At 39.6% G+C, this 26,025-nt stretch overlaps 2 protein-coding genes across 4 annotated transcripts in view; one reads left to right on the top strand and one right to left on the bottom strand.

The window, feature by feature from the left end:
• Positions 1-26,025, bottom strand: part of LOC137624637 (protein lifeguard 1-like) — an 84,202-nt gene that overhangs the window by 31,077 nt on the left and 27,100 nt on the right. For 2 of the 3 annotated variants that reach the window (XR_011040758.1, XM_068355597.1), the window contains exons 1-2: positions 9,980-10,074; positions 1,233-1,349 (exon numbers count right to left, since the gene is read on the bottom strand). Coding sequence is in view for 2 of the 3 variants with exons in the window: in XM_068355597.1 (XP_068211698.1) it covers positions 1,233-1,324 (92 nt within the window). In the remaining variant the exon portion in view is untranslated. Of the gene's footprint in view, positions 1-1,232; positions 1,350-9,979; positions 10,075-26,025 lie in introns of those variants that run through there. The other variant, XM_068355605.1, reaches the window with a different exon arrangement.
• Tango6 (transport and golgi organization 6) overlaps positions 20,256-26,025 on the top strand; it is an 83,547-nt gene continuing 77,777 nt past the window's right edge. The window contains exon 1 of the mRNA XM_068355574.1: positions 20,256-20,370. Within this exon, the coding sequence (XP_068211675.1) occupies positions 20,322-20,370 (49 nt within the window). The 5' untranslated portion in view covers positions 20,256-20,321. The remainder of the gene's footprint in view (positions 20,371-26,025) is intronic.

Here is a 26,025-nt window from a genome sequence, read left to right as displayed (position 1 = left end):
CTGGAGAGCTGTCCGTCGTCACGGGAGTACTTCCAGTAGAAGGAGACACGCCCCTGACGAAAATACAAGGGGGGAAGGCAGCAACAGCCGAATCCCCAGGACTCAACCAGACAGCTCACACCGTTGCCATATTACAGAAACGAACTAGATCGGTAACTGTAAAAAAAAAACAAAAAAAAAAAAAAAAAAAAATAATATTAGTACACATTCATTCCCCCGGGAAGGCTCCGAAGAGGAATCCCGAGGGAAAGGAACAAGAATTACACAACAGGCACGTGCCCTCACAACCACTTACACTCGCGGAAGGAGAGCTGTAACCAAAACAGAATTATAACAATTATAATTATGTAACTATGTAATTATGTAATTTAAAAATAAACGAACACTAAAGAAAGAACGAAAACCCCGAAAGGAATCGTTCTACAAGCTGAAAAACAAAAAACAACTACAATTAGATTCATAACTAATTGAGACAAACGTATGGCGTAGCAACCCCCCCACACGGAAAGGAAGCTACAAGGGCGGAGAACACGTAGTAAAAGGGTGAACGACCTCAAGAGAGAGAGAGAGAGAGAAAGACATAAGTCAAACTCGATCGCCACCCATAAAATTACGCCGTGGTGGCCTAACTGCCGAGGCCTCCACGTAGATATCGTACACTACACACACAAATCTGAAAAGGAAACTTACTTATTTCTATACTCAAATATATATACAAACATGAAAACATGTTTACATATATATAGAGTAAATGAAAAGTAAGCGATTAAGTAAAGACAAAACAAACAATGGCTGCCAAGAGAGGACCAAGACAGAGACGTCTGTCACAGTCCGAGCCAAAAGTGAAAGTGAGTATTCACCTGTGTGTGAGGGGGAGGAGGGGTAGCTAGCTACCACTCCCCTACCCCCCCGCTAACTAGCGCGGGGGTAATACACCCTCGTTAAATTCTAATGGCTCGCCATTTCAGCTACGCTAAAAGGTAACCCTTTGTAAATAGCGTGGTTTGTATTTCGGTTACGGAACAATTATATTTTGTAAGGATACAGTAAAACCAAATGTCCAGAATGTACAACTTGCACAGAAGTTTTACTAAAAAACCTCTTTTATGTAGTTTATGTAATAATATTCTACAAAATATCTAAATACTACATATCAAGCTTTAATCTAAAATTTATACCATATACAGTACACAGAAAAATTATTAGAATTAAATCAGTAAGATGGATTTTACCTTATGAAGCCCATCCTGATCGACTTGTCAGAAAACTCCATGTTCCCAGCATCCGCCAGGGGCTCATTGTAGGATTCGTAGTCGTAAGACATTTTGACAGGTAGGGGTCACTACAATCTGAAAAAATTATACTATTTTCAAGTTTCCATATGATTTTGTATTATGAAAAGTCTTCACCTGTCTGAATCTCTTATTTTTTCGGTATTATAATAGAAAAACACTGTACAGAGAGAGAGAGAGAGAGAGAGAGAGAGAGAGAGAGAGAGAGAGAGAGAGAGAGAGAGAGAGAGAGTGTTCCTATACCATAGCATACATCAAATATTTTGAGAATCACGAGAGAGAGAGAGAGAGAGAGAGAGAGAGAGAGAGAGAGAGAGAGAGAGAGAGAGAGAGAGAGAGAGAGAGAGAGAGAGAGAGAGAGAGAGAGTGTAAAAGCTTTACTAGTAAATCCATGCAGTTTTATATAGAAAAACTCCAGTTTTCTTAGAAAATTACATTAATTTCAATCACAAATAAATAGTTAATAAGATATCCCCTAATATATCCCACAGTAATAGGGGCCACTCGTTGGGAACCGGGGGTTTAGGGTGTGGAAAACTTACTGGTGAATCGATGAATACAGGAATTAGTAAAACAAACATTTTCTTCTCTTTACATTATTCTCCGGGACGCAAAATTTTGGCATCCTATTCCTCTAGATATATATTTCACTCTTTTGTTTACATTTTACAAACTACATGTATCAGCTCCTGTTTGTAAAGTGTCCTAGGTTTGATACCAAGTTATCTTTTTGGAAAATCTAACACATTTTGTATTGCAACTCTATTGTGGAAAAAAAAAAATAGACGCAAGTGTTAATCATAAGATAAGCAATTATTTGTTATTTACTTTTAGAGTTTGTGACCTGAGTGGGGAGGGCCAGAGTGCTTACCCCAGCTAGATATACGACCTGGAAGGGGGGTCTGGGAGCCTTGGCCCCAGGCTAGGTCTCTGACCTGGGAAGTGAGGTCTGGGCTGCTCGGCCCGGTTAGGTCTGTGACCTGGAAATGGGGGCCCCAGCTACATCTGTGACTGGGGAAGGGGGTGGGGGGGTTCCCGGCTAGGTATGTGACCTGGGAAGGAGGTCCCGGCTAGGTATGTGACCTGGGAAGGGGGGCCTCCAGGAGGTCTGTGACCTAGGAAGGAAACTAGGTCTGTGACCTGGGAAGTGGGGTGTGGGCTGCTCGGCCCGGTTAGGTCTGTGACCTGGAAATGGGGGTCCCAGCTACGTCCGTGACCGGGGAAGGGGGGGGTCCCAGCTACGTCTGTGACCGGAGAAGGGGGGGTCCCGGCTAGGTATGTGATCTGGGAAGGGGGGCCTCCAGGAGATCTGTGACCTAGGAAGGGAGCTAGGTCTGTGACCTGGGAAGTGGGGTCTGGGCTGCTGGGCCCGGTTAGGTCTGTGACCTGGAAATGGGAGTCCCAGCCACGTCTGTGACTGGGGAAGGGGGGTTCCCAGCTAGGTATGTGACTTGGGAGGGGGGGTCCCGGCTAGGTCTGTGACCTGGGAAGTGGGGTCTGGGCTGCTGGGCCCGGTTAGGTCTGTGACCTGGGAAGGAGGTCCCGGCTAGTTATGTGACCTGGGAAGGGGGGCCTCCAGGAGGTCTGTGACCTAGGAAGGGAACTAGGTCTGTGACCTGGGAAGGGGGGCCTCCAGGAGGTCTGTGACCTAGGAAGGGAACTAGGTCTGTGACCTGGGAAGGGGGGCCTCCAGGAGGTCTGTGACCTAGGAAGGGAACTAGGTCTGTGACCTGGGAAGTGGGGTCTGGGCTGCTCGGCCCGGTTAGGTCTGTGACCTGGAAATGGGGGTCCCAGCTACGTCTGTGACCGGGGAAGGGGGGGGGTCCCAGCTACGTCTGTGACCGGGGAAGGGGGGGGTCCCGGCTACGTCTGTGACCGGGGAAGGGGGGGGTCCCGGCTAGGTATGTGACCTGGGAAGGAGGTCCCGGCTAGTTATGTGACCTGGGAAGGGGGGCCTCCAGGAGGTCTGTGACCTAGGAAGGGAACTAGGTCTGTGACCTGGGAAGTGGGGTCTGGGCTGCTGGGCCCGGTTAGGTCTGTGACCTGGGAAGGAGGTCCCGGCTAGTTATGTGACCTGGGAAGGGGGGCCTCCAGGAGGTCTGTGACCTAGGAAGGGAACTAGGTCTGTGACCTGGGAAGGGGGGCCTCCAGGAGGTCTGTGACCTAGGAAGGGAACTAGGTCTGTGACCTGGGAAGGGGGGCCTCCAGGAGGTCTGTGACCTAGGAAGGGAACTAGGTCTGTGACCTGGGAAGGGGGGCCTCCAGGAGGTCTGTGACCTAGGAAGGGAACTAGGTCTGTGACCTGGGAAGTGGGGTCTGGGCTGCTCGGCCCGGTTAGGTCTGTGACCTGGAAATGGGGGTCCCAGCTACGTCTGTGACCGGGGAAGGGGGGGGTCCCAGCTACGTCTGTGACCGGGGAAGGGGGGGGGGTCCCGGCTACGTCTGTGACCGGGGAAGGGGGGGGTCCCGGCTAGGTATGTGACCTGGGAAGGAGGTCCCGGCTAGTTATGTGACCTGGGAAGGGGGGCCTCCAGGAGGTCTGTGACCTAGGAAGGGAACTAGGTCTGTGACCTGGGAAGTGGGGTCTGGGCTGCTGGGCCCGGTTAGGTCTGTGACCTGGGAAGGAGGTCCCGGCTAGTTATGTGACCTGGGAAGGGGGGCCTCCAGGAGGTCTGTGACCTAGGAAGGGAACTAGGTCTGTGACCTGGGAAGGGGGGCCTCCAGGAGGTCTGTGACCTAGGAAGGGAACTAGGTCTGTGACCTGGGAAGGGGGGCCTCCAGGAGGTCTGTGACCTAGGAAGGGAACTAGGTCTGTGACCTGGGAAGGGGGGCCTCCAGGAGGTCTGTGACCTAGGAAGGGAACTAGGTCTGTGACCTGGGAAGGGGGGCCTCCAGGAGGTCTGTGACCTAGGAAGGGAACTAGGTCTGTGACCTGGGAAGTGGGGTCTGGGCTGCTCGGCCCGGTTAGGTCTGTGACCTGGAAATGGGGGGTCCCAGCTACGTCTGTGACCGGGGAAGGGGGGGGTCCCAGCTACGTCTGTGACCGGGGGAAGGGGGGGGTCCCGGCTAGGTATGTGACCTGGGAAGGAGGTCCCGGCTAGTTATGTGACCTGGGAAGGGGGGCCTCCAGGAGGTCTGTGACCTAGGAAGGGAACTAGGTCTGTGACCTGGGAAGTGGGGTCTGGGCTGCTGGGCCCGGTTAGGTCTGTGACCTGGGAAGGAGGTCCCGGCTAGTTATGTGACCTGGGAAGGGGGGCCTCCAGGAGGTCTGTGACCTAGGAAGGGAACTAGGTCTGTGACCTGGGAAGGGGGGCCTCCAGGAGGTCTGTGACCTAGGAAGGGAACTAGGTCTGTGACCTGGGAAGTGGGGTGTGGGCTGCTCGGCCCGGTTAGGTCTGTGACCTGGAAATGGGGGTCCCAGCTACGTCTGTGACCGGGGAAGGGGGGGGGTCCCGGCTAGGTATGTGACCTGGGAAGGGGGGGTCCCGGCTAGGTATGTGACTTGAGAAGGGGGGGGGTCCTCGGGTAGGTATGTGACCTGGGAAGGATGTCCAGGCTAGGTATGTGACTTGGGAAGGAGGTCCTGGCTAGGTATGTGACCTGGGAAGTGGAGTCTGGGCTGCTCAGCCCGGTTAGGTCTGTGACCTGGAAATGGGGGTCCCAGCTACATCTGTGACCGGGGAAGGGGGGGTCTCGGCTAGGTATGTGACCTGGGAAGGAGGTCCCAGCTACGTCCGTGACCAGGGAAGGGGGTTCCCAGCTTGGTATGTGAACTGGGAAGGAAGTCCCGACTAGGTATGTGACCTGGGAAGGGGGGTCCAGACTAGGTATGTGACCTGTGAAGGGGGGTCCAGGCTAGATGTGTGACCTAGGAAGGGAGCTAGGTCTGTGACCTGGGAACTACCTGGTTAGGTTAGGTAGGTTTGTTAGATGTTGCGGCCTTTTATGAATCTCGGAAGTGTTAAATAATCAAGTTTTTTCTTGTTTTTGCCCACCCAAAGTCCCAGGTTCCCACCTGTGTCTATCGGGATGGGGGGAGAACGGTTTATTTGTGATTGAAATAAAGGTCAAATTCATTGAAAACACATTTACTTTGTTCCATAATTTTAAAAAAATTTCATGTTTTTATAGAGGAATTTTGTTTGATTATTAATTTCATAATACAAAAATCATTGAATCTATATTTCAAAATTTATGTTAAAATCAAAATTTTAGTTCTGTATTTAATATTCCTAAATATGGTTATATGAACAATGTTAACAGGAAATCACTTTTCACAGTTTATATATGACAAGATCTATCTTAATGATGTTACTGATCTTAAAATATTTAAGATATTAATTCATAAATTCCCATATAGTTTATTTCCTTATTTTCTTTCCTCACTGGGCTATTTTCCCTGTTGGAGTCCTATAGTTCAAATTTGCAGCAAATCTTTTTATGTTGAACTGGCTGACACAAGTCTCCTCATATAGTTTAGTTATAAAAGATCTACTTTAATGTTACTGCTCTAATTTAACTGTTCATTACTTCTCTTGTAGTTTATCGATTTCCTTATTTCCTTTCCTCAACGGGCAATTTTTCCCTGTTGGAGCCCTTGTAAAAGAGAAAGAATGACTGATCATCTAAAAATAGGAGAGAATAGGGAAACAGCTGTGTCCCTTCTCTTCAGGACCCAGTTGGAACTTGATTTACAAACTCATACGCCAAGGTCGCTGCCTTTGCATCAGACAGAGCCAACCTGATGTATTTCGGTAACGTCTTGAGTAGCGACGAAGCAAGCAACTCCACTGGAACACTGGTCAAAACAGGAATCCACATGAACGATGGCCATGGAAAGATTCCATGACAGCAGTAACAAGTGCTGAGAACACTGGACTACTTATCTCGAGTCTCTCCACGGGCAAAACAACTATTAATGCAGATTTTGTGGAAGTAGCAGAAGGAGATGATGAGCTGGCATCCTCGGGCACAAATAATCTCTGTGGAGAGAGTGTAGGAGCCAAGATCTCGCTCGAACGGCTATACCGCAGTAAATCTAAAGATTGGCTTTCAAGACTTAGAGAGATCAATCTATCCAGAAAAAGTGTTCATTCTTTCATTTTACCTTGTTTCACGTTCACACCCAGAGATCTTGGAATTCGCACTTTACAAAGCAAAGTGAGAAAGTTTCTACAATGGCTACTTTAGCGAGGTATTTGCCACTTCCAAGGGTATGGAAACATCAATCCAAAATCTCCATACCGACTTTTAAAGGAGACAAGATAGTTTCTTCTCATTAGAGAGTGCAAGAGCATTTTCTCAAGATTCTATGCTTCCACCGGCACGGCACCAGACTCGGGTGCTGTTGGGCCGTTGAAAACGAGTCTCGGCAAACCTTGGATTCTTTTGGTAAATATATACTGTACTTTGATTTCTAGCCAAATACATGAACCCTATACTTTTCCTACTCACTACCTTGTTATTCATACATTTCTGACCATGATTATTGGGGGCAAACCACCTGTTTCACACCAGTGAGAAACTGGGTTTTTTTTTGGGGGGGGGGGGGTAAATGCCAAAAACTAGTGATTTGCAGCAATAATAATGGCCAAAAATTCAAAATAAACAAGATAACTAGTTGTAGAAATATATGGTTCATGGAAATGGATGAAAATTAAAGTACTGTACAGTACTTGTATCACAGTCCTCCGATTCGCCTCACATTCTTCTAATGGGTTTTGCTCCGCTGTGGATCGCTTTGCTCGCAAATAAACAATCTCACTGCTCCTTTGTTCTGGCAAGTGGAACATGGATGGGATGCGCACACCAGTCCCGTGGGTCCCTATTTCGGGGATATTCTTTTTTACTTTCACATGAGCAACAATAACTATTATCATTATTATTATTATTACTGTTCTAGCCAAGCTACAACCCTAGTTGGAAAAGCAAGATGCTATAAGCCCAAAGGCTTCAACAGGGAAATATAGCCCAGTGAGTTAAGGAAATATGAAATGATGAGAATAAATTAACAATATATCATTCTAAAACCAGTAACAGCGTCAAAACAGATACACACTAAACAGAGAGCACTTTCACCACAATCGCCAACATAGATTAAATAACTAAACTGAATTTCTAAATAGATTGTACTTCCCTATTAGAGACATCTCTTTGTGATGATAGTAAGGTTACAACTGAAAGGGAAGGTGAAATAAAATGGCTGATGTAGAACATCCTGGAAGTCTTGCATAAATATTTGGACGCTCACAATTGGTTTAAAAAAGCCAAGTAATGATAACGCCATACAAAAAACAAAACTGCTCACAAAAGCGAAGGAAACATTGCATGTGCAATGCCAATAACTCGCCATCCGTCTCCCAAATGTAAACAATGGAGTGAGAAATACTTCCCATTTTAATCGACCGATATGCAAGTTATTCTGCCCCAGCCCCCTTTAAACATATAAGAGATATATGCCAAACAAGCCAGCTATCGTACATTTCTTAGTGCAGTAGTGAATTCCAGTTTCGCTAGTAATTAAAGTATCATAGGAGCCTTTGTATATCAACGGCCAGTTCAAACCGCGTGGATTAAAACTAACAAACTCCCCCCCCCAACCTAACCTACAAGCCATGTTCTTACCTACTTAACTAATGGGAGGGAGGGGTGGGGGGCTAAAATGCCGCTGCGAAAACCCCTTACACTGCCCTATTCTAAGTTAGATGTAATAATACATACAGGTGGCCGCTATCATACATGCACCCCGTATCATATATTAACCATTTTTTTCTAAGTATCCTAAAGAGGACGATGAGGCCTCCTTCCACAATTGGTCTACCGTTCAGAAGCACGACAGCCTTTGCCCTCGTGCTCCTGGTGATTGATGAAGTGGTTACTTGTTCCTATTCATGATTGTGCATCAGCAAGTGGAAAGACCAAGTGACGTAGGATTTTGTTCAATTAAAAGCGTGCAGTTAGGAACAGTCAAAATGAAAACAAAACAGAGAGAGAGAGAGAGAGAGAAGTAGGAAAATGTGCAGCCCTGAAGTAGGAAAAATATAAACCTTTAAATAGGAAAAAATGTGCAGCTTTTAAGTCATTTTCGAAGAGAACAGACCTTTTTCTCCAGAAAACAAAAAGTAGTTTTTTCCCTAGGTTACATTACCCTGTAATACAGTACAATAACACCGCAAATACATCCACTTTGTAGAATGTCAACAAAAACAAAAAATATCCAAGTAGTATAGGATGTAGGAAATTTTTACAATTTTTCCTTGATTTATTGTGTTGTAGAAAATAGGCCTAATGTATAGAGAAGAAAAGATTTGTTTTACCATTATTTATCGTTTCCCCTGTATGTTTTCCCAACCCTAAACCCCGGGTTTGCACTGGGTGGTCTCGGTTGCTGGTGTGTGTGATATATATATATATATATATATATATATATATATATATATATATATATATATATATATATATATATATATATATATATATATATATATGTGTGTGTGTGTGTGTGTGAAATACCTTTTAGTATTGTATAGCCCTCATCTATAAAAAAACTAGGAGAAATATCTTGACTTATTTTCATATAAAAATTCTTGATAACTTTTCGGCCGAATTTGTCAAGATTTAATCTATATGACCTCTCTCAAACTATAAAGTTCAGATAGAAATACAAATAAAATCGTTCAAAACATAAAAATATTAAGGTTATATATTTCACCCAGATTTTGATGTGGTGCAAGGGTATACTGTATATACACATACACATATACACATACATATATATATATATATATATATATATATATATATATATATATATATATATATATATATATATATATATATATACACATCTATACACACACATATATACACATATATATACACATACATATATATACACATATATACACACACATATACACACACACACACACACATATATATATATATATATATATATATATATATATATATATATATATATATATATATATATATATATATATATATATATATACACACACCCTTGCACCACTTTACAATGTGGGTGAAATATATATATATATATATATATATATATATATATATATATATATATATATATATATATATATATATATATATATATATATATATATGACACGCAATATACCTCCATATATTAATGACGTTGCAATGATGCAATCTTTCCTCTCTATGTTTATCCCCGCCCCAATTTTATTTTTCCCCTGGAATATAAGGTATTATTATCCACATTCTATAATATTGCATAATCAACCAACATTCCTTTATACGTTTTGAAGGATATATGTCAAAGTATTAATGTGATACGTTTCGAAGTCATAAGACATTTGACATGGTATGAAAAATTGAATAAAAATGCCATAAAAAAGTATAATTCCGTAAAATCCTGTTCTGTCTACGTGGAGAATAATACAATTTCTCTGTCTCACCACAAAACCACAGTAAAACATGACATTCAACAGACAGAGATACTTAAGAATCAAATCATGTGACAGTCAATACACGACTGAGTCAACTGGACCTAGGTTCTCATGCAACCCTCTTATTGCGATTTTGTAAATATCACTAAAATTCGGATATTTCTAAGCTTCTTATAACCTTATAAGTACTAAATATAGCAAGAGAAATTCAATAATAAATATATTAATAAATGACAATGTTCCCACCTTTTAAAAATCCGTAAATAAGTAGAATTTCTCCAAGACCGGTCGATTGACTTCTGACTTGATACGTGTCTCTCGGAATACTATCAAATGATGACTCGGAATCAGCGTTGCCAACTGTGTTAGACGTAAGTGAGCTAGGTTGGGGTCTGAGATGCGCTAGAAATGGGATGAGAAGAGTTTTCTCGTAGTATATGGATTTTGGTGATATGCTTCGCACATATATTCATATATGAAAGAACAACAATGAAATCAAGATTAATTACGGGCTTGAGAAATATAATTTATCAAAATTTGCGATGAAAAATAAACTTCACGAGTTATATATTCTGTAAAACTACATTAAATATTACATTAACAGCCCAGAAATCATAGTGTTACTCAGAGAGAGAGAGAGAGAGAGAGAGAGAGAGAGAGAGAGAGAGAGAGAGAGAGAGAGAGAGAGATTTAATAAATTTATTACGCCCAAAGACGTCAAACAAAGTTACATATTGGCAGTTACATACAGTACATCAGAAATCAACAGAAAAAAAGAAAAATTACAGCATTGAATCATCAGTGTATCAATTGCAAAAATAACATATATGAGATCGTATTCCATTATCACAACAACTGCAACAGACAGTTTAGCAGCCCCCAGAGTGTGGATGACGAGTCAAAATTACGTCTAGGTGGTCATCTTTGAGTAACTATTAACAGGTTTGAAGTAAATTTTGTCCTTGGGGTAACAGATTTCTGACAGTAGATCAATGAAGGCAGTAATGTTTAAGGTTATTAGCTTTAGCAAGGTTACACAGTTTATATGAGGTGTAGTGTGGTATATCTAGTGTCTGTCCAACCTGCCACACAGGACGATATTATTATTATTATTATTATTACTATCCAAGTTACAACCCTAGTTGGAAAAGCAAGATGCTATAAGCCCAACGTCGTCAAACAAGGTTACATACAGTACATCAGAAATTAACAGGAAAGGGAAAAAAAAATACAGCATTGAATCGTCAGTATATCGTTTACAAAAATAACATATATGAGTTCGTATTCCATTATCACAACAACTGCAACAGACAGTTTAGCAGCCACCAAAGTGGAGAGAGAGAGAGAGAGAGAGAGAGAGAGAGAGAGAGAGAGAGAGAGAGAGAGAGAGAGAGAGAGAGAGAGAGAGAGAGAGAATGTGTTCAGAATAAGTTCAATTGAGATATTCAACTTCCCCTTATAAAGAGTTGATTGCACCTTAACCCACAGACACCATATATTTTATATATATATATATATATATATATATATATATATATATATATATATATATATATATATATATATATATATATATATATATATATATATAAAAATTTCAGAAATGCACTAGTAAATGCACCAAACTTATTAGATTTGCGTTAAAAATGCGCTATGCGCAAAATATAAAATCTATGCACTGTTTGTGATGGCAATGCACTAGAACTAGCGCATTTCGCGCTAAGTTGGCAACACTGTTCGGAATATAAGGAGTCGAATGATCTCGTACGTTCTGAAACAGATTCCGAATAATTTATGTAATATATTAATTTCCTTCTTTTTCCGTAAAACTCATTACTCAATGACGGGAAATTTGGCTGCGCATATATTTCCTCTAAGGATATTACGACAACAGTTCCTTTTTGCACTTATTGTACTGACGTACTATAGGTTTCTAGTTTAGCATGACGCAATTTCCGAACGTGATTCCAGACATAGTTCGACTTCTAATCAGGGTTGCCAGTTTGGCCTTTTTTTTCAGGCCAAAAAAAACTCAAATTTGACCTTTTGTATTTAAATAGGTTGGCCTTTAGTAATATGAAAAAAGCCGGCCCTTAAATACTATATTTTTTACCTTTTTCTATTAATGGGTTGACCTTTTAAAGCCTCTGTTGATTAGAAATTGACCTTTTCTCATTTAGAAAACCTGGCAACCCTGCTTCCAATGGAAATAGGAATTCCTACTTGTTGGGCGGAGCCTGACTGAACTGAGCAAGGCGCAATAATATTAAAGTTGTGCATTTGGAATGGGAACTGGGAATGCAAGGCTAACCCCCCCCCCCCCAAAAAAAAGAAAAAAAAACAGTTACACCAATATTTAAATGACTTAAGCTTACTTGGTTCTTCGTTGACAGTGGCTATGAAGAATCAGCATTGGATTATTTCAGTTTAAAACCATTTTCGTGTATCTTATGTAATTCGTTTAATGCTTATTATTCATTGAACGTTATTTGTAATTTTTTAAATAAAGCATAACAATTAAACACACTTCGTTATAAGGATATAGAAGCTGGTACTCTGTATTATTATTATTATTATTATTATTATTATTATTATTATTATTATTATTATTATTCATAGGACCCTAGTTGGAAAAGCAGGATGCTTAAAGCCCAAGGGCTCCAACAGGTAAAACAGCCCAGTGAGGAAAGGAAATAAAGAAATAAGCTACAAGAGAAGTAATGAACAATTATAATAAAACAGTTTAAGAACAGCACCAACATTAAAATGATTCGAATAAGAAAGATAAAGGTGATGTAAATGAATGAGAAACCGGATGTCTTAGTAACGTACTATAGGTGGTTTATTTTTACACCTTGTTATCTGATAAGCACTAAGGTCTATAGACCTTGATAAGCACCATATAGACGGTTAGCAGCTGTGCCGTTAAACTGCCTCAGGATATAATTTATGTGACTGTGCTATTATATGCCAATTCTTATATAAACTAGAGGGGTGCTCAGTAAAGCGCAGACCTACGCCACGACAGCTTATTTCATGACCTTTTATTATTGTTATTACTATTATTATTATTATTATTATTATTATTATTATTATTATTATTATTATTATTATTATTATTATTAGCCAAGCTACAACCCTAGTTGGAAAAGCAAGATGCTATAAGCCCAAGGGCTCCATAGTGAAAAATAGCACTATTATTATTATTATTATTATTATTATTATTATTATTATTATTATTATTATTATTAGCCAAGCTACAACCCTAGTTGGAAAAGCAAGATGCTATAAGCCCAAGGGCTCCAATAGGGAAAAATAGCACAGTGAGGAAAGGAAATATTATTATTATTATTATTATTATTAGCCAAGCTACAATCCTAGTTGGAAAAGCAAGATGCTATAAGCCCAAGGGCTCCCATAGGGAAAAATAGCACAGTGAGGAAAGGAATTATTATTATTATTATTATTATTATTATTATTATTATTATTATTATTATTATTACTAGCCAAACTACAACCCTAGTTGGAAATGCAAGATGCTATAAGCCCAAAGGCTCCCATAGGGAAAAATAGCACAGTGAGGAAAGGAAATATTATTATTATTATTATTATTATTATTATTATTATTATTATTATTATTATTATTACTAGCCAAGCTACAACCCTAGTTGGAAAAGCAAGATGCTATAAGCCCAAGGGCTCCAATAGGGAAAAATAGCACAGTGAGGAAAGGAAATATTATTATTATTATTATTATTATTATTATTATTATTATTATTATCATTACTAGCCAAGCTACAACCCTAGTTGGAAAAGCAAGATGCTATAAGCCCAAGGGCTCCAATAGGGAAAAATAGCACAGTGAGGAAAGGAAACAACATTATTATTATTATTATTATTATTATTATTATTACTAGCCAAGCTACAACCCTAGTTGGAAAAGCAAGATGCTATAAGCCCAAGGGCTCCCATAGGGAAAAATAGCACTGTGAGGAAAGGAAATAAGGAAACAAATAAATGATGAGAACAAGTTAACAATAAATAATTCTAAAACAGTAACAACGTCAAAAACAGATATGTCATATATAAACTATAAAAAGACTCGTGTTAGCTTGGTCAACATAAAAACATTTGCTCCAACTTTGAACTTTTGAAGTTCTACTGATTCAACTTTGACCTTGACCTTAACATCTATTAATTGGCGTGGATTTTCATACACTAAAAATCTCAAATATTAACCATGTTTGAAGTCTCTCTAACACGATGTCCAAACTCATGGGGGATTATGTAAATTGGACATTTTGCTTAACCATGATCTTGACCTTTGACCTTGACCTTCTAAAATTTGATAATTTTCAGCTCTTTGCATAACAGTTAATCCCTGCAAGTTTCACTACACTACAATTAAAATTATGGCCAGGAAGCTGTTCATAAACAAACACACATACACAAACATGGGCGAAAACATAACCTCCTTCCAACTTTGTTGGCAGAAGTAATTGTATTTTTTTTTTCTTATTTATTGTTCCTGCTGCCGAAATACGTTCGATCAGGGAAAACAATGATAGGCCTAAGAGTGATCAACACATACAATTAGCACATAAACCCATTGCATCTCTCTCTCTCTCTCTCTCTCTCTCTCTCTCTCTCTCTCTCTCTCTCTCTCTCTCTCTCTCTCTCTCTCTCTCATACACACACACACACACACACACACATATATATATATATATATATATATATATATATATATATATATATATATATTTATTTATTTAGATAGATAGATAGGTGTGTGTTGGGAGGGGTGTTATAAGCTAGCCCAAGCACCAGCCACCCGTTGAAATATTACCGCTAGAGACTTTTTGGGTCCTATGACTGGCTAGAAAATAGCAAATAGAACTGAATGAAATACAACTACAACAGTGTTAGTTAATATGTGCTATAAAAAGGAATTTTAAAGACCGATTGGTGATGGAAATAGACGCGAAACGTTTAAAAACACTTGCGTTAAAGTATAATTAAGCAGGTGTTTACAGGTGTATTATATCTAGTGGAGAGAGAGAGAGAGAGATCTAGTTTCCTGTACCCCAGATCACAATAATCAAAATCTAATAAGGTCTGCATCCTCCTATCTTCTGTCAGTGTCTGTGTATCATATTTACCTATGTATAAAGCTACAGTCCTAACTGTGACTTAGATAACACTGGATTGTATAAAATACTTTTCTATTCAATAGAAATATGTACACACACACAATAGAAATGCTGTGTTCAGTGATGTACCTCCCAGAGAATGGAAGCAATTTTTCCTTGAATCAAATGAGTCCTACAGGCAGTGTTGCAGATATGGGAATTTATCCCTAGATTTGGGGATTTTGAGTGTCTGGTGGGGATATTCTGTACAAATTTCTATGAAGGGTGCTCAACAAATCAAAAGCAAAATAAAGACACAGCTCAAGAACAACCTAATCAAGGAACTACATATGAGGATAGAGAATGGCTCTCCCTCTGCAACATGGTACAAATGGGCATCGGAACTAGAACCCCCTCCCATAGACAGATACACCCCAAGAAAACTGGCAGTATGTATACACAGACTCCGGCTGGGTTACAAAGCAAACTGGGAACTCCTAGATGACATCCAGACAAGGTGTGAACACTGTGATGTCATACCACAACAAGCTCTCCTGCACTATCTACTAGAATGCAGAGAAACAGCACAGCTACGAGGTGATCTACTTGTAGACACCAACACACCACATGTCATGAAAGAGGCAGCCACACTGGCAAAAGCAATTGTCGAAAGCATAGACACACATGCACAGTTGCTTTCAACACTACCTCCACCAAGGTAAGACCTCCTCATTCCATGCACCATCTCATCCCCTCATTGTAAGGCTCTATTCACATCACCCCCTTTCACTTCTCAACTAATCTACCACTTAAAATCTCTCTGCAGGGACCCTAGGGAGTAAAGGGTTGGTCAACCCCACCTGCACAATTTTTCTCTAATCTTCAAAAGCCTTACACCCCCACTTTTCAAACTACCACTATCCGAGAAATGATGGCCCTCTACCACTACCACCATCATCCTTACCCTATCCACATCTTTTTCTACTACTAAAAACCTTTCAAATTTCCATTAATGCAACTACCTTAAAAATTTTTACAGATCACCTACGGGCCAACCAAGGGAAAGGCCCGTGCCAACAACAAGTGTTGGCTTTAATACCCCAACAACAACAACAAACAACACCTGCATTTCAGTTCACTCTTGACAATGAGCAGAAAACCTTCTCACTGCTCGAAACCGGTTGAGTCGAAGGATGTGTTAAACTTAACTCCACGTAATTTTTAATTTTTGTACAAAAGTGACCATTACTTTGTGTGCACTAACATTGTGATAGTGTTTTATACTTTGTACATATTATCTGTACTTGTGTTGTGATATATTAAAGACAAATTGTGAATGATATACGGAGTCCTGCTTCAAGATTCCATCTTCACTGGTTAAGAACCGCCCTAGGGTGGAGACCGTTAATCCTATTGGGTGGTGGCCTCTGCCTCGCCGGGATGTTTGGTGGGATTATTGGCTCTGGTTCTGTCAGGAGGTAATCCCTGTTTTGACCCTCGGCTATATCAGTCCTGTCATAGTTGTTATTGCCTGGACTATTGTTGATATTGGACCTTATACATGTTGGCAATAAGGTCCCTTCTTGCGTGGTGTTGAGGTTAGGCCTTTGTTGTTGAATAAAAAGAGCTTCCATTATCCGGAGACGTCTGCTGTCAGGGGCACGGCCGATGATGGTTACATTTTTCACTATATGCTCCCTTGTTGTCTTGAAATTATGTTTTTGGAGGCAATGCATTTTTATTGCACCCTGTTGCACGTGGCAAGATAATCTCTTAGAAAGACGCATCGTCGTCATCCCGATGTAGGTGCCAGGACATTCCTGGACGGGGCATTTATATCGGTACACTACGTTCGTCTTTTTCAAGTCATCTTGCATGGCAGGGGCAGGGTTGTTTTTCATTATCAAGTCTCGTGTTTTTGCTGATTGGTAATAAATTATGAGGTTGATTTCAGTATCCTCTGCCGTGGCAAAAACGTTGTTTTTTATTATATTTTTCATAATCTTTTCTTCTTCGTTGTAGTTTACGCTCATAATGCCTTTATAGTAAAGATTTATTTTTGCTGGCGTGTTGGTATCATCAGGGCCTTCATTCTGGTACCATTTCTCGATTTCTTTTTTAATTTGCCGATTAATGTCCTTATTCGTGAAGCCATTATTCACCAGAATTTTAGTAACTCTGTCAAGTTCCTCGTGGGTGCCTCTCCACGAAGAACAGTGAGAAATGGCTCTCCGAATAAATGCCTTAATGGTGGCAGTTTTATACCGACTAGGGCACTCGCTGTCACCATTCAGACATAGGCCGAGATTCGTTGGTTTTACGTACACCGAGGTACTAAAACTATTATTGCTTGTTTCTACAAGGACATCAAGGAAGGGGAGACGTCCTTGGAGGCTGTGCTCTAGGGTGAACCTGAGCGCGCTGCATTCCTCGAAAATTCGGCGAAGTTCTTCTATGCTCTCCTGATTGGCCGTTTTTATGAAAGTATCGTCAATGTAGCGCACATAGAGGTCTGGTTTACTGATTTTTCGAAAAACTCTCTCCTCGACTACTCCCATATAAAAATTAGCAAAGAGGACGCCTAAAGGGGACCCCATAGCTCCTGAATAAATATATGGCCCTTATGGGTAGTGAAAGGGGCTTTCTTGGTGCATATTTCTAATAGTGCACGGAGAGAGGCCTCGGGGATGTTGAGGGTGGGTGTCGTTGTATCCCTATAAACTCTGTCCATTATGAATTTTATTGTTTCATTCACGGGAACGTTAGTAAATAGGGACTCGACATCCATGGAGGCAATAACTCCGTCACTTGTCGAATTTCTCAGTTTTTCTAGGAATTCTGCTGATGATGTCACACAATATTTATTGGGGATATAGGGTGTGAGCAAGGTGTTCAGTCTCTTAGCAAGCTGGTATGTAGGGGCAGGGCACTGGCTGATAATATGCCGGAGAGGGTTCCCTTGCTTGTGCGTTTTTACATTTCCGTATAAGTAGCCGAGCCCAAAATCACCTGAAATAGGTGGCAAATGGACGGCGTTGGTGGCAGCATTAATGGTTTGTATAATGCTGTTTGCTTCCCTCTTGATATCCTCAGTGGGGTTGCGGGACAATCGTTCAAATTTTGAGGTATCAGCCAAAATTTGATCTAGTTTCTCATGATACTCCTCTGTATTTATGAGAACGAAGGCGGCAGTTTTATCTGCACGGCGTACAGTGATGCCTTCTTGCAATCTAAGAGCCTTGGCAGCATCTCTCATCTCCTTTGTGACAATCCCACTCCGGTGTTGGCCACGGTCAGTGAGGGATTCTGCCAAGAGTAGGGGTTGGAGGGCATCAGTCGTCCGTAGGGCACCTCTACGTTCATTTTCTTGGATGGTGTCAAGGAGGAGCTCGATTTCCAATCTCTTGTCAGTCGGTCTTGGTTTGGTCATGTAGTGGCAATTAAGGCCTAAGCATAATATTTCTTCTTGAGCAGGCGTGGGAACGTAATTGGTGAGATTTACATATTCTTGCCTCTTTTCTGGGATCCTAAGTTTACCTCCATTGATATTAATGAGTTTTCTTATTACAGTTTTGGTCCGATTTCGTTGGTCTTTCTCTTTTAGTTTATTAAGGAGGTAAGAGATATTTTCCGGGTAGGTAAGGTGATTCCTTTGTTGATCATTGTCATCAGGTTGTCTTTCATCACTTTCTTCAATAATACTGTGGTCTAGATGGTCTTGTTCCTCTCTCACAATGTATCCCAGGACCTCTATTATTATTATTATTATTATTATTATTATTATTATTATTATTATTATTATTATTATTATTATTATTATTATTATTATTATTATTACTAGCCAAGCTACAACCCTAGTTGGAAAAGCAAGATGCTATAAGCCCAAGGGCTCCAACAGGGAAAATAGCCCAGTGGGGAAAGGAAATAAGGAAATAAATAAATGATGATAATTAATTAACAATAAATCATTCTAAAAACAGTAACAGCGTCAAAACAGATATGTCCTATATAAACTATTAACAACGTCAAAAACAGATATGTCATATATAAACTATAATAAGACACGTCCAGATTTTTGGCATAAAATTATTCTATTTGTGCTTTTACTGATAAGTTTTTATTCTATGAAAAACAGCTTTCCTTAGGTAACCTTAACGCAAGGACAAGAGGAACAGACATTTTAACAACTTCAATAAGCAATGTCACAAAGGAGGACTAAATTTTACTTCCTTATTATAATAATTTATGCAATGATGGTGTTCCAGCTATGATGGCTAAAATCTAGGGATATATTGAATATCGTAAGAAAGCAAATGATTTTTTTTCTATGAAAACAGCTAAGTGTGTTTAAACATATACAATTTTTACTGGGATGTTGCATTTTTATGAGATGTGATTGTTTAAAAATTACCTACTTGCCAATATAAAAATTTGAAAAGGTTATATTGTTGATATTTATAAGCTATCTTTTCCGAAAGATTGATATTATTTTATTTATCACTTCAATACAAAGAACCTACTTGCTTAACAAAAGTAATTTGAAAATGACATGCTTTCGATATTATTCATTTACTTACGGTAGTTTGAAAACTACCCAAACTTGAATTAAATATTTTAAAATTTAATTTTTAATATAATTCATTTACTGATTACTTGTATAAAAAATAGTTAATTCAAATATTTGAAATTGTAATGCTTTAAATTTTTATAAACCTGTCACTCTTTCTTTAGATTACTAATAAATTACTTGGAGGATAAAATAACCGTAATAGTTATGAAAACTAGGTTAAACATGCTAGAATTAAAAGGAAATGATAGAAACAGGAATAACAATGATAGGCTTTGTGTGTTGTGTAGGGAGACAGAGTATACTACTGAGTATATTTTTAACTATAATGAGTAAAGGAAATTTAGAAATAATAACAGAAATGGGGAATTTAGGAACCCCAGCTAAAAAGGTTGCCCGGTATATTGGAAAGGTAGTTGAAGCATGGATATTGTTTGAATGAAAGGTATTAAGCCTCATGTGGGATAGTTAACATATCATTCATAACATTCGGTGAAGGAGTTAATATTTAATAACAGACTAACACTAAAATTTCTCAACTTTATTGATTAGATCTAATATTTTATCTTATAGTTTTTATAGTGTATAGAGGAGATATTCATTTTGATGTTACTCTTAAATATTTTATTTTCCTTTTTTTCCTTTCCTCACTGGGCTATTTTCCCTGTTGGAGCCCCTGGGCTTATAGCATCCTGCTTTTTTTCAACTAGGATTGTAGCTTAGTAAGTAATAATGATAATAATATCGTATTTACAGGGGAGTACATTGGCTCCAAGAATTGGGCCAGATCTCCCACTTAAATGGAAGAAGAAGAAGTCAGTGTTGTGGAGAGAGCAACGAGGAACCTGGAAGTCCTTCTCCAAACACAAATGTTGACGATATTTCCACAATGACACGAGAATTGTTGTTTAAATGGCTAGAACCTCTGAGTAAACTGGGTAAGATGTTTGAATGTCACTGTTTGATAATGAAAATTGTATATTTATAGATAGACTAATTTTAAAGGTTTTGTTAGGTCTTGGAATCATTGGGGGGGGGGGAGGGACACCATAATGTAGGTTCCTTTTTCAATGGTAGGGTAATTAGGCTGTATATATACACCCGTGCACCATTTATAGGTTTGGAATTATTTGTAGTTCTTTGGGCCAAACTAAAAGACCACATTTTACAAGATAAACAGACCTATGAACGCCCCTTAACCTAAGGTTCTTCACCTAACCTAACGTAGGTTCCTTATCCTTACTTACTAGGAGCCGACCTCTCTTTACACTACCTTATTAATAGCTCAGGGGTGTACGTATGTTAGCGGCCACCTGTATGTATTATTATGTCTAACTTAGAATATGGCAGTGTAATGGGGGGTTGCATGGGGGTATTAGCCCCCTGTTAGGTAAGTAGATAAGGACACGGCTTGTAGGTTAGGTTAGGGGGGAAAGTTTAGGTCAGTTGATGTCTATTTTTAATAAACGCATGAGGAACTGATATACAAAGGCTCCCTAGCTTACCCTGTCTCAACGAACTACAGTCACCCCTAAGGTTCTCCACGTAACCTAACCTAGGAGCCATATTCTTATGTACTTTCCTACCCAGGGGGGAGGGGGGGCCTATGACATGTGCGGCCCCCTTGAAACTAGCAATTCTTAACTTACCTTGTCCCAGCAAACTACATTCACTCCCCTATCCTATTCAGGCTGCCGCTTGCCTAGAAAAGGAGGATACAGTACTTTCTAACCGTGTCTGTCATCATCCACACTTAATTAGGTGTTTTTGTGCTTATGTTGGTCGGTCTAACTAACTCTAATTCCTCACTTACAGGTCTTTGTTCTGCCAGTGGCTTTCCTCACTTGTAATTTAACTATATCATTGTTTCCCTTTTGTGGCAAGCAGTACAGGTTGTGCTAAGCCTGTTAGTCACTTGGGCTATTATTTTGGCGGACAAAACTTTATTGACCAAACTACCAGTAGACTACCTGAATGGTTGGGGTAGAGTTGAATAGGTTTGTTTAGTGTAGGATAGGTTAGATTAGGATATTTTCCCTTATTTTGTGGAACTGCAACCTACCATCCTACAAACACTCCAATTGAAAACTAAATTTCAAAATAGAAACAAATATAGACTAGTGATCTAACCTAAGGTTAACTCTTAACTCAATCCAAGACTCATCTATATCTACGAATGGGATTGGGAGCAAATCCCCTTAGACCACTCTGGAACCCTGTAGTAGCCACTCAACAAGTCCAAGATAGCGGTTTTGGTATAATCCTAGAATTAGAGGTAAATTTACTGTTCTTCTACCTTTCTTTCTTCCCCACTCTTGAGGGTGTAGCAGTCATGGCCGCCACGAGGTGGATCGGACATCAGGTGTAGGTATGCTTCATAGCTAACCAACTTTTCTTAATAGATAAGATTTGTTAAGAAGTATCTTCAATATCCTTCCAGACAAGGGGAAGGATGAATAGAATTATTCAAACCCATTTCTTATATGTATATAAATTCGGTAGGCTAGTTACATGGTCTCTCTTATTTAGTCACCCAGGCTGAAGGGTGGAGGGTCTCCTTCAGTTTTCTGCTGGACTTCGAGGCCAAAACCAAGACCACGTTGGTGCATGAAACTAGGTTTGAGTCCCTATCCACCCCCTCACTGTAAGAGATTTTGGGTGGTGATCAAGAGGAGATGCTCTTATGGCCCATGAGGGCTGTGTGGTTCTATCTGAAAAGGATCCAACACCTCAGCCGTGAGTGTCAAACACTTTTTGTTAGCACTGGTCGGTCCAAGAGAGGGTGTCAAGCAAGGCTGGCGTACGGTACGGAGTACGGTACGGTACGGTTGATATTTAGCCTATAAGTACGGTACGGTAATTTTACCAAGGTACGGTACGGTACGGCTCAGGTACGAAAAAAATGGGCAAATTCCATACCGTACCTTACCTTAGGCTTGGATATCTATCACTACGCAATTACTGTTAATGCATACTTGGACACCAGCAATTGACTGGACTAAAAAAAATTTCACTTGTAGAATAATAAGGTATTTTATATTTCAGTTTGTAATATACTATGCATGTGTTAATTCCTTAATTAACATGCGACGTCTGTGTCTAATTCTTGAAGTAATACCAACAAAAGTTTGAAGCATCACAAATATAATCCTATATTGTGCTTCGGAAGAGGCTTCCCCCAGAAAAGCCCTATGCTTAATTATAAGCATAGGGCTGATGGAGTCATTTCCGTTAGATGTGCTGCTCATACGTTACAGCTATGTGTGCATGATATGATCAACGGAAATCAATATGTAAAATCTTTGCTAACTAAAGTGCGCAAAGTAGTGAAGAAAACCCATACACAGAATATGAGGTTAGTATTTAGAAAAAATGACAAACCACTGCCCAAATTGGACTGCGAAACAAGATGGGGCTCATCTTATGAAATGCTACAGAGTGTCATGGCAAGAAAATCTTTTTTATGCCAAATAGGACTTGCGAATGAATCTCTTTTGATACCTGAATATGACTGGCAAACTATTGAAGACTTTTTACTCTGTCTCAAACCTGTGTACAATACGACCGTTACCATACAAATGCAGAAACTGACTGCTAGAATGTTCCTTGGTGAGTGGTTAAAATGTAAAATGCTTCTGTCAAAATCATCTATACAGTTTTCAGCCGACCTTATTACTGCCATGCAGAATTGAGAGCTTTCTCTACTCAACAATGCAGCATTCCTGGCAGCCATTTATCTTGATCCAAGATTTCAGTGCCTTTTAGTTGAACCACAAAAAGATCTTGCAATGCTGCACCTCACTGCATTGTGGAAGAGAATTATGTCATTGCAAAGCTCTATTAATTTTCAGGATGATTTTACCAAAAAAAATGAAGAAAAGAACTTGAGTGAAAGCCAAATTGGAAATGAAGAGAGCTCAAAAGATATAATTGACCAAATATTGTCTGCTGCTGATAACAACCGAAAAAGGGAGAGCAAAGTAGTGGATTATGATGCTTTGCGATTAACCGAAATAAAACAAACAATTAGGCATTTCAATAACTGTACTCGAATAGAAAAAAGGGAAGATATATTCACGTGGTGGAATAAACATCCACACCAAGATTTGAAGGCTATAGCCGAGATAGCCCTTGCACTTCCTGTCACTCAAGTGAGTGTAGAGCAAACATTCTCAGGGTTGAGATGCATTTTGGATGAACTAAGACTAGGCATGAAGGATGATATAATAGATGCCATTATGTTTCTAAGATGCAATATATAATCAATTTGAACTCTTATGTTTGGTTAAAAGAAGTTGCTATTGGAAGGTATTTTCCTATAGCCTAGGCTACAAGCTCTATTTTATCAATGTCGAGAAAAAAGATTTATTTTATTTTATTACATCTTAACTTTAGTTTTTGAATGTTGAGAAAAAATATTTACAGTGGTTTATTTTCTTACATCGTAACTTTAGTTTATCAATGTCGAGAAAAAAAGATTTATTTCATTTAATTACATCGTAACTTTTGAATGTTGAGAAAAAAAATAGTTTATTTTATTACATGGTAACATCAGGCAATGCTTTTAAGTTCTATTAATGGTTAGATTATTGTATATTTTTTTCATAATATAATCCTTAAAAGAGGAAGTGATGGTTTCAACAATATTATTATTATTATCCAAAGAGTCATAATACTGGGAAATATTTTGAATAATATTTCATACACTATATTTCATGTACTAAATATACGGTATAGTTTCATGGCAAAACATGTTTTATGAATCTAAAAGTGAATACTCTTGGTTTTGTATTAAAAACAAAGGAACAGTATTAAATATTACTACAAATATCCTTAGCAGCCGCAGCCATATTAGTACGGTATAGGTACGGAATTACGGTACGGTATTTTTTCCGTACTGTACGGTACGGAAAAATTATTGATAGTACGGTACGAAATTACGGTACGGTATTTTAGCCAGGTACGGAGTACAGAAAAACATTCCGTACCGTACCGTACTACCAGCCTTGGTGTCAAGGATCATGATTTCTTTCTGGCTTTGTGAAAAATTCGTAGAGTGTACTCCTCAATTGATGAGAGGGTCAAGGCACCAGCTAGAATCAGAACTCATGAAGTCAGTGGTATTGGCCCCACTCTTGCCTTCATGAGAAACCTGTCATTGGACCAAGTGTTGAAGGCTGGAGTTTGGAAAGGCAGACCACGCTCATGGCCTTTTACTAGTGAGGGTATACCCACAAGTCCCTTGACACATTTTATCTTGGTCCTGTGGTGGCTGCTCAAGTAGTTGTGTAACCAGCCCAGCTCCCTTACTGGACAAGGATGCATCTCGTCTATGATAACATGTAGATGTAAGTCTGGAATGAATGGTAGTATGACTGGATCTTCTTCATTCTTTCCCCTTCTCGGGGACCTAGCGGTCGAAACGTTACATGCTGGATTGGACCTGATGCTGGTAAGTTACACTTCGGAGCAACATTCTTTAGGTCCAAAGAAGTATCTCTCCCAGCACTCTTTAATCAAGGGTGTTGGTTGGGGGATCATATACCAACCCAGTGATTATCATATTGGTATATATTTCTAACTGACATCCCCTTCAGGCAAAGGGTGTCTCTAGTTTGATCAAGTACTTACATGCATGTACAGTACTGCCCCCAGGTCCTATTATCCTTCATCCATATGAAAATCAGGTACTGTACAGATCAAGTGATGATCACTTCCAGGTAGGAAAATGAACCATCCAGTTAGATTTTAAGGGGACTTCCAACCCATCAAGCAGCAAGTCTCCCTAAGTAAAGGGTGAGGGTTTGTATGACACGTAGGAGTAAATCACAATTTTCAATATTAAACTTAGCCGGTGATCATATAGCTGTCAGCTCTGCTGCCCGACAGAAAAACCTAAGGACAAAATACGCCAGCGATCGCTATACAGGTGGGGGTGTACATCAACAGCGCCATCTGTCGAGCAGGTACTCAAGTACTCCATGTCAACACAGAACCAATTTTCTCTCTGTCGTGCCACTGGCAAGACCTACTAAAATACGCTGTTACTAACTGGATTTGTTTTCACAACTATTTGGTGAAGTACACTATTCTAGTTTTGAGCTTTCGCTATGCAGGGGTTTTATCTTCATCTCAAAACTTGAACTCGTTTTGGATAGATTTAATTATGGTGACTAAGAGAGTATGGACTCTCTTTCACTTTTAAATGGCCGACCCTTCCCTTAGACGGAAGTGTGTTTAGGTTTTTAGTAATTTTGCTTAACACGTTATAGATCTATATATTTTATATCTCTTCGCCTTTATTAGGCCTCTTCGATTAACTTTCCATTTATTATAAACATATAAAAAGAAATTTTTATGTTTTGTTTATTTGCGACCTTTCCTGATAGTAGGCGGTCCTAACTTGGAACCGAAGTTAATCAACGTTGAGCCCGTTATATCGTATTTAGCCTTTAAAGAATTTAAAACTTTTTAAATTTAATGTTTTATGAAAGAATTTCTTTGATAGTCTTCGTACTGTTTTCAAAGATGAACTAACGTTTAGTTTTTTTAGACTACGCAGTTGTTGACGTTCAGGACGTTCAACATGCGCT

The sequence above is a fragment of the Palaemon carinicauda genome, chromosome 2 (genome assembly GCF_036898095.1).
Source record: "Palaemon carinicauda isolate YSFRI2023 chromosome 2, ASM3689809v2, whole genome shotgun sequence".
Taxonomy (NCBI): domain Eukaryota; kingdom Metazoa; phylum Arthropoda; class Malacostraca; order Decapoda; family Palaemonidae; genus Palaemon; species Palaemon carinicauda.
Note: the sequence above shows the minus strand (reverse complement) of the source record. Positions and strands in the feature narration are given on the sequence as shown.